The sequence below is a fragment of the Montipora foliosa genome, chromosome 4 (genome assembly GCF_036669935.1).
Source record: "Montipora foliosa isolate CH-2021 chromosome 4, ASM3666993v2, whole genome shotgun sequence".
In the NCBI taxonomy this organism is placed as follows: domain Eukaryota; kingdom Metazoa; phylum Cnidaria; class Anthozoa; order Scleractinia; family Acroporidae; genus Montipora; species Montipora foliosa.
Genome location: NC_090872.1, coordinates 45,900,081 through 45,910,080, shown reverse-complemented (window position 1 = coordinate 45,910,080; position 10,000 = coordinate 45,900,081). Strand labels below are relative to the sequence as shown.

Sequence of the window (10,000 nt, the reverse complement as noted above, 5' to 3'; positions counted from 1 at the left end):
TTTGTTTGATTAGGAAACTTTATATATTTTAAATTTCAAATTTCACCTTGATAACGAGGCTTTAGGAGATAGAATGAAAGTGGCGTTGGCTTCCTATCATCCTCATCATCAGGTAGAGTGAAAGGGTTAGTTTCAAAAGAAATTGGTGATGCGTTGATCGATGGGGAGTGAAACACGAAAATTGGATTTATCTATCGAAAACTTTAAGGTAGAATAACCATCGACAGAGAGCGAATCAGGAGGAATGTTTTCTACATGCCCACTTAGGGGTCGACCATTTAACTCTTTACGGGGGTGGGGTGGGTGATTTCGAAAATAAAAACGTTCCTCCAAGCGTATGTTGGAAGAAAAAAAATCGGGCCGACATAAGAAATCTAGTGCAACAGATTTTTTATGTCGGCCCAATTTTTTTCAAAGCCGCCGCCAAAAATCGGGCCCACAAGTCGCACCGTGTAAACCGGCCTTAACGATAAGACTTTTTTTTTGTGCAATTTAGAAATCTGAAAGGGTACTGCAGCAACAATTAAGAGGCAATAGATCGAATAGTAATTCTTGAATATTAATTAGCTGTTCCCCAAAATTTTGCAATGGACCCCCAAATTTTTCAAAAAGGGGTCCAGAGAACCCCTAAATTTGAAAACCTGGATACAGACGATATTGCCATATTTACCAACGATGGCACTGCGCTACAGTGTCTGTTATCCGCATATAGCAACCTGTCACTGAAAATGGGTCTCACGATCAACATCAAGAAAACAGAAACCATGAGTGTCGGAGAACAGCTGGATTTCTATATTGATGGGCACAAATTGAAGAGAGTAGACCGCTTCAAATATCTCGGTAGCTATGTCACCAAGGACTGCAAGCTAGATGATGAGATAACAGCACGGATTCAAGCTGCATCATGTGCGATGGGGAGGCTCAGGGATAGGCTTTTTGACTGTAGAGATCTGACAGTAGAGACGAAACTCAAAGTATACAATCAGTGCATCATTTCACTAATGATGAATGGAAGTGAAACCTGGACCCTATATCGTCATCACATCAAGCTTCTAAGAACCATCCAGCAGCGGCACCTGAGATCAATTCTTAAGATCAAGTGGGATCACTTTATCACGAACGATGAGGTACTGGATCATGCAAAGTCTACGGATATTGAGATCATTCTCGTTAGGAACAGATTGCGTTGGATCGGTCACGTTGACGTATGCCAGATGTGCGGCCCGTGAAGGCACTTCTCTATGGAGTATTAGAAGAGGGTTCAAGGAGAGTCGGACGCCCTCTTCTTAGATATAAGGACACCCTGAAGGACATCCTCAAGCGCGGAGCTGCTCTCGGAACATGGAGTTAAATCGTAACAGATCGGCTAGCCTGGCGGAGACTCACATCTGACATCTGTGATAAAATAGAAAATGAGAGACGGAACAGGAATATAGAGAGGAGGGCCAAGCGTCACGATAGGGAGAAGAGCAGATAGTAATCTGGAATCCTCCCTGGGACTGAACTTAGTATTCACTACAAGAATCTTCTATTCATCTTTAATTTTTGTGTATTACTCGCATCGTGTTATAGGCGTATATATATATATATATATCTGCATCAACCAATTTATCATCTTCGTCCGCACTAAAGACGGCAATGAATACGACCTGTCTTTTCTTCGAACTTTAGTGGCTAGCTTGGAACAACAACTGAAGAAAAAGGGCTATTCCCCAAGCATAACAAAAGATCTGATATTTGAGAAAACCAGAGAGGTTCTTTAGTCCAAAAAACAACAACTAGAGAAGCAAGGAAAGGGAAATAAACCTAAAGCGTCGGTAGTTTTGACAAGCGACAAACTAAAAACACTTTTCACTTTGCACTACTTCAGTAAGTGTTGTAAATTTTATTAAATAAATTGTCGGTTGGGCGATTTTAAACCGTTGTTTATTGCTTTCATCGCCCCATTCCATTTGTGCGAAATAAAATTGTCTATCAAACACTTTCACGAAAAAAACCTCAATACCTATGAAATAAACACATTACAGCACGGAAAATGCTTTGTACGATTTTTATTCACTCGTTGTTTCGTATTAAAAAACTCACTCGTTCGATGCGCTCACTCGTTCGTTTTCTGATACTACTCAACTCGTGAAGAAAAATCGTACAAAGCATTTTCCATGAAGTAATCTCTATTTATTCTTTCTGGACTATCCATGAAACTCTTGGCTTTGTTGTATTCCTTATACGTAACTTCACATTTTAAAGATGGAAATGGAAAATGATAACTATAAAAAGAAACGATAATCATGAATTGGGCCAATCCCGGGGGGGAAATCCCATGTAAAATGGAAGGGGGGGGGGGGGGTGCTCGTCGGAAATTTTCAAAAGAACCCCTATAAGAGGTATCAAGATCCTGTCTTGTGTGCGTGGCATGAAATTCTTTTCACCTCTCAGAGGTAGCAGTTCTAGAACAACCCATTTTGACACTTTCATACTTATTTTAAAATAGTGATAAAAATGGTTGCTTCGAATACCTCCCACTCTAACGTAAAGTTTTTTAACAGAAGGCGTTCATTACAAGTGAAACAGTAAATAAAATCGAATACTCTAATGGCACGGTGTCTACGTTAAGTTCTAGTGTCCATCCAGAACTCCCGGCCTTAATTAGACAAAACTAAAAATTAGTTAATTGTCAAATGTCTCCTGTCATAACGTTTTCCGCTCAATAAACCAAAAGGTACCGCGAAACCTCAAGCTGTGGACCTACGAGCACCCCGTCCCTTTTATATGGAAGTTGTTCCCCCCTCCCCGGGGAGTTGGATACCATATGCAATGCAGGACCAGCACGAGTAATACCGTCAAGCAGAATGGAGAGCTACTATAGCCCTCTTTCATAATGGCGGCCAAGTAAAATATTCATTTGTTTTAATGCTGATAAGCCTTTCTAGCCTCGCTACGACGAGCAAATTTCAAAAGAATTTTTGTTTCAAAATGAGGGCAGCAGGTCCAATTAACATAGAGTTAAAAGAGTGTAACAGTGGCCGCCATTTGTGAAAATGGTCTATATTTGAATGCTTGACTTGCGGTTAAAATTTACTTATCACAATCTGGAGACCATCCTGGAGCGTGCAACTTCCATACAGCGTCTGTGAAACGGCGTTTTCACAAGTAGGTTTATTTTTAGACTAGCCCTTCCCGCGAATTAGGTCAAAAAACAAAGTCAGTTACGGTTCGGTGACCCTATGACGTCAGCTTAATTTCTTGTAATTGGTCATCGGGCTCCTGTGGGAGTCTCATTAGTAGGAAATTCAATCTAAAAATAACCTTACTTGTGAAAACGCCGTTGCACAGGTATAGTTAAGTTGCACGCTCCGGGTGATGGGCTCCTGTCACAATTCAATAACAACAAGCTTACCAACGGAGCGCCTTATGACTTTGCAGAATGTAAATTATGACCATGAATGTAAGACTAGTTGTTGTTGTCTTATTCATTGCTATGCGTTTTCATCTCGGACTTTTTATCTCTTTCCTTTTTTGTAGAACTGGTTGGCATTTTCGTCTCTTCACAGACCTCTCTTTTCTGAACACGGTTCTGTCTACTTTGCAGCCTCTCAGTCTCCTCCGGCTGATTTTAACAACGCCTTCTGCAGGGTATGACAACTTTTTTTTGAATTTGCAACAACGTTTTGCCATGCATGATAAATGTCCAAATCTATGGTATAACAACAGATTACTTAGGTGAATTATACACAGTTTCATTCCGTTATTGGTCTGTTGTGACTGACAGATTTCTTCGGCTTTTCCTAGGACATCCACTTCAACAAAGTCTACAACAGTGCTCCGAATGTTTTTGTATCTGCTAATCACTCCTCTAGTGGTGGGAATAGGGATCCGGTGCATAATTCCATTACAGCTTGGACGGAGGTAGGACAACAGCGGAAAGAAATGTAAGACTGCCTTGAAAGTCATTCTTGTTTAAATCGAGATAAAAACAAATAACCTTTTCTTTTCAGTCTCTACTACGTTCATATTTAGAGAAGGAAGCGGAACTTTGCATGGGAAGGAGGGGCAACGAATAAAAATAACAAAGAGATGCATTAAAACCTGGCACGAAAAGGCAAAGAAATGTTGTGAGAAACAACACCACAATAAAATTTCATAAACAATACAATCCACTACAATGTACTGGAATCCATTCAGAGTATCCGCACAGCTCGCATCTCTTCTAATTTGTTTTTGTTGATTATGATGCTGATAGTAATGATGCTGTTAATATGACAATTACATCACTTTTGGAGAGCAAGTAGTTTAATATTTGCGCCCGAGCGGAGCGATGGTACGAGGGACACAAATAAACTATATGCTAGACAAAAGTCATGCGATTATCATGATTATTAATACACCAGACCAAATCGTAAAAACTTCATTTAATGAGAAAAAAATGACAATCGTTGTATGTTGTCCTTCGGTAGCATTTTGTAGAAACTTTAACTTCAAGTGAAGCTTATAACTACTGTAAAAAATGGGCACGCATTGTGTACGTGTGGTAGTGCAGTAACACAGCGCTTTATTCCATATTGTCAACTGAGCTGCGTTTTGTCTTCCAGGAGATTCAAGTTGTCTTTGCGTAATATGTAACTCTAATAGTTCACGATATTGTTTTGAAACCGTATATCATTATAGTGCCATGGTAGATGTCTTAGGTAAATAGCCCTTTGAAAAGACATGTTACCCACAAAATACTAAACCAACAAAGATTAAGGAAAATAAAAGAGAATAGAGGAACATTGGTTTCGAAGCTGTTATGTTAATCATTTTCAATTCCCTTCACAACTTCTTTTTGACCACAAGTTTAAGCGTGCACTCTGAGCATCTGACAGCTTTCTAATACAAAAGTTCACTAAAGGTAAACCCTATCCGGAGGGGTTAGTACCTGGTAGTCTGTCCGCAAAAATATACCACTTTGTAAAAGAAACATAGGACCAAAAATTCTATTTTAAAGCTCAAAAATGCGAATTAAGCAAAGGAACAGATTTTGTTAGCCTGCTTTATGAAAAAAAAGATTGATGCAAAAGTAAATAAATATTGATACACAGTTTTTAGGAAGAGCAGAAGGAAGTTTTTAGGACAGTCAATCGAGAATGAAATATTTTGCCATCAGCAACAAAATTTGCGACATGACAACAACATAAATTTTGAACCGCGAATATAAAAAGTTACCATCAGCAAAAAACATTTTGGGTGAGTTTGCTACATTCAATTTTTCTATTGTACTTTTGGCTTCACAAATAAATCGCAAAATCGAAAGTGACATCCAACTCATTGGGCGCCGTGATCAAGTTACCTTGCGTGTTTCCTCGCGAAACAAATGATACAGCTGTGTCAAAACGATGGCAAGACGCCGCGTTTTTGTTTTGTTAGTTTTTTTTTTTTTCTTTCAAGTGTGGTAAAGTTTGACACCAATACCACCAATTCCATCGTTTTGGAAATAGCAGCTGCTTTATTATTCATCAGCGTCACAACTTTTTGCCGATTTGGAACTCCTTTTGTTGAAATTCAAGCACGCTTCTAAGAGATCTGTTTATTTTCGTGACTTATGCACGCGCTGAGGCCTATTGGCACACGGACACTCTTACACTTTTACAACCCGGTTACATAGTGTGTAGTGCACTACCACAAAAATGAAATACTAAAACTCCTAGCTTTCGCCGGTCAACGGCATAATCAGAGATAAGAAGAATAATCCACGCAATGCATACGGTAAGACGTGCGAGAAGTGTAGGAATGTAAAATGTAAGTGTTAAAATAAAGTGTTGATGAACGAAGGTAATGTTTGTGTTGATTAAAATTAGAGATCCGAGAATTAACTGCAGTCCTTGTCATGTATTTAGGGAGGGCCTGTCTGAGGTTACATGACTTGTTAGCAACGCCTACTAGGGTCTTTTCTTTTCGAAAAATGTCAGTAGTTTTGTTGTTGAATCGTTCTGAAATGTATGGGGTCTTGGTGCTGGCTGGGTGGAGCTCTCTTTGACTACGGGGGCGCTTTGCTTGGTTTATGCTATTTTCCAGGTATCAGGTCAAAGGAGGATGTCGTCGAATCCCATTAGGTGTTCCTTCGTTGTTGCTTGAGTTGTTCAGCATCTGTCTTTGATACGTTTCCGTTCATTGCGGATAAAGTTGGTCTTCGATTGTTTAGGTATGGCTGACGGAGATGTACTATGAGACTATGACATGGAAAGTTGTTGCAACAATACGACCAGTTAAACAAGAGCAAAAATTGAGAAAAGAAAAGAGCAAAAAAAATTCATCCAGAATAAGTCGCACCAACTGTGGCATTGAAATGGTATCCTCTGGCCCCGACACTATGGAATGCTCTTCCTTATCATATCGGAAACAGCTCGTCAGGGTCTGTTTCTTAAAGGGAAAGTACGGCCTAGAAAAAGTTTCTCTGAATCGAAAGTCTTTTAGCTGTATTATCATACTTGACCACTCATTTGCGCTAAATGTGTTTAAATAGCCAACGATAACCCTTCAAAAATAGGCAATTTTAATTTGAAATCCGCCATCTTTATTTTTGTGTATGCAAACAAGGCTATGACGTACAAATAATCAAAGCTCGCTTTCTTTTGGTATTATTCCGGAATAGGAAGACACGGTATTTGTAATCTCTTGGGACCTATTCTGTTTTCGGAATGAACGGAATAATATTCCGTTCATTTTGCTCCCGATAGCAGAATGAACAGAATGACCGGAATACGATTCACTCGGAATAGGTATACCAGCATATGCGTTCTTTTGAAAAATTTTGGCGGGAAATGATACGTGGCTGGCTGGTTACCCGCAGGTGGCTTAAAAAGTGTAAACATTCAAATGGAATAGCGATCCAAAATGTTTCTTTACCGGTGCTAGAACAAGAAGAGCCAGTGTCAGTTTGTGTTTTTAAAAAAGTGCCCTTGCCTGGTCAAAAGGAATGACAATGGCATTAATTAATTTGTACGAAAACCACAAACCAATAAAGTCAACATTAAGAAGAAGAGCGTATGGGAACGCCGTCCTGCACTGCGCAAAGCACTCACAAGTACAAAGAATTCTTCGTCATCTTCCCCTTTAAAGTTTTTAGCAAATGAAACAAATTTTGTCTTGTTTACACTTGCTCTGGCTGATTTTTGCCGCCTAGTTTGATTGATCAGAGGATCTACAAGTATTTAGTGACTTGAGTTCGTGTCACATTTATGGCGTACGTGGCCTACTACCTATTGAACCACACGAGCGTTTACTATAGTTCATTTTTTGGAGCAGAAAGGTTACAGAATATTGAGAAAGTGATTGGGGGACTATTGCTACGTCACGTGGTTTCAAGTCACGAAAGAGTCAACTTCAAAGTGCTCTTGTCACATTTTAACAGGAAACTGGACAAAACGGCAATATTTTTGAATTCCTGGGGAAAAGTTTTAGTAATTAGAGAAACTTTTTGTAGACCGTACTTTCCCTTTAAAGTAAGCTGAAAACTTTTCTTTCTTAGCTTTTTAAAATTACTTTGTTTTAGATGTTTCCTTTTTAATATGTTTTCTAATATTGTAAAGCGCCTTTGAAAATTAGGTTGGATACTGGCGCTATATAAATCTATTATTATTATTATTATTATTAAAATTATTATTAGAGTGGTTTTCAATTGAGTGTCGAAAGTAATTAAATAATTACTTTGGTTTTGCATTACTTCAATCAGTGATTGGTTCAAAGTTCTCGCGCCACTTTTTCAACCAATCAGAAGTGAAACCAAAACCAATGGTGGCTCGCGCGTACACATTTTCCCGCGCTTTGTGTCGGCTACGTGTAATTACTTCGAGTTTTGATTGGTTTTCTGGATTGTCTCCGTCCTTTTTGATTGGCCAAAGTAATTACTTTGGTTTTGGTTTTACGACACTCATTTAAAAACCGCTCTATTGACGGTTTTCACATGACGTCACGACCGCCATGTTGGTACCCCTAAACAAAGAAAAGGCGGCCATGTTGGTGCCCCGACCAAATCCTCCGGGAATTTAACTCTATTATTATGCAAACGCTTCCTTTTGTTTTGGTTGAAAAACATGGCTGTTGATCACGTGAGTGAAAACCAGCAATTATTATTATTATTATTATTATTATTATTATTATTATTATTATTATTGACCGAGCGAAGTTGTTTGACATCTTTGCAGCCAATCAGAATCAGGGCGGGAAATGAATTTTCAGCCCGGGCATTTCCCATTTGGAAAGCAAAAAGGCGCGTTTTACAGAGGGCAGTTTGTCATTTGGCCGCACTTATTAATAATAATGTAATTTTCCATGACTCAGTCTTCCATGATTCTGATTGTCTAATAACATGTTAATACAAACTGGGATAATTTGTAAAGAGCGTGCAATTTACCAAGGGCCATGTCGTTTCTTGATACTGCAGTGAGATAACCTGTAAAAGTTATTTTGCCTACGGAAATTACATCGCAAATTACAGAAAGCTTCAATGACCTTAAATTTCTAAAATTACTAGATTACGCACTGTTTAAGTAAGCCTTAAAAAAGAACCAGCTAGATATGTCGGTAGCCTGTTTACTGCTACATTAGTGCAGCTTAAAGTTTTACAACTTTAATAATCGTTAGGCATGTACTTAATATGAACTTAAATTGGAGAGAGGCATTTAATACTCATTACGCAAAAATTAATTTCTCTTAAATTTATTTGTGCCTTTAAGTCCCGTATTAGTCAGTTAAAAGTATCTTAAATGTTTTGTTATATTTAATGGTTGTTTAATTTGTCTTAAAATAAATGAATTACCTTGTTTCACCCAGTGATAGCATCCAACCAAAGGAATAAATTGAAGGGGTCTTTTTACCAAACGTTTGCTACATGAAACATTAAAAATCACTTCACTGGCGTATTCTGATGACATCTGCTGTTTCCCTTGTTATCGCAGTACATTAACACAACAGGCACCCGAATTTGTCTAAAGGAGTTGTACGAATCAAGATATGACCCGCTTTCTATATCATACGCTGTTGTGTCAGGTAACCTTGATAGACTTAATGAAAGAAATTAATGTGATCGATCATTTTTTGTTCTGTTTCATAGTTATTTATACTAGTTTTAAAAGTAAGATATGGTATGAAGCTCTTTGCATTTGAAATGTACTCGGTGGTAGGCAGCATTCGAAGTGTTCTGTTATACCCTTAATTAAGAGCTGAGAAGGCGGTAGCCAATTCAGCGTGTAGTGCACAAGGCCTGGAAGATTATGTTTTGGTATTTTATGAGAGCCTGGTGACTTGCCGTTACATGTTTTTTATACAATTGTAATATCACGCCAAATTTGGATGATATAGTGGTTCAATGACAAATGTAATCCCCAAATTTTTTCCTCAAAACTTCTTAACCTGTTCTTCAAATTTCCCGTGCAGACTCGGCTGATGATAGTGCCATGTGGGGTTTTTAATTTGTACTTCAATGTTTTTAAAACGGACGTAATCATCATCATCATTATCATCATCTTCATGTTTATTGTTCTTGTTGTTGTTGATTTATTACTTTGCGTGAATTCGAATTCTTGTTTTTTCTTTTTCACTCAGATATCTGCCCATCAGGATGGGGTTATTTCAATGGTTACTGCTATTTCTCAAGCCGAGCATGCTCTTCATGGCAGAGCGCTGAATCAAACTGTTCATCAATGAGTTCGAGTCTGGTAACTATACACAACCACGAAGAAAATGTTTACGTTCAGCATCGCAATAACGGCGAGCGAAACTGGATTGGTCTGAATGATCGAAGTGTGGAGGGATCATTTGTTTGGACCAACCACGAATTGAGCAATTTCAGGTCCTGGGCGCCAAGGCAACCAAACAATTGGAGAAATGAAGACTGTGTGCACACTCTTGGCGCTAAACATGGTTACACTTGGAATGATGTGTCATGTGACAACTGTTACAATTTCACTTGTTTCAGAGGTACAATTATTCTTTCGCTTAGTTCAAATTTTACGCATCCCTCTGC

At 38.6% G+C, this 10,000-nt stretch overlaps 1 protein-coding gene across 1 annotated transcript in view; it reads left to right on the top strand.

Annotated features, from left to right (window-relative positions):
- Window positions 1-10,000, top strand: part of LOC138000856 (uncharacterized) — a 51,130-nt gene that overhangs the window by 26,224 nt on the left and 14,906 nt on the right. The window contains exons 10-13 of the mRNA XM_068847528.1: window positions 3,523-3,633; window positions 3,790-3,906; window positions 8,934-9,024; window positions 9,580-9,954. Of these exons, the coding sequence (XP_068703629.1) occupies window positions 3,523-3,633; window positions 3,790-3,906; window positions 8,934-9,024; window positions 9,580-9,954 (694 nt within the window). The remainder of the gene's footprint in view (window positions 1-3,522; window positions 3,634-3,789; window positions 3,907-8,933; window positions 9,025-9,579; window positions 9,955-10,000) is intronic.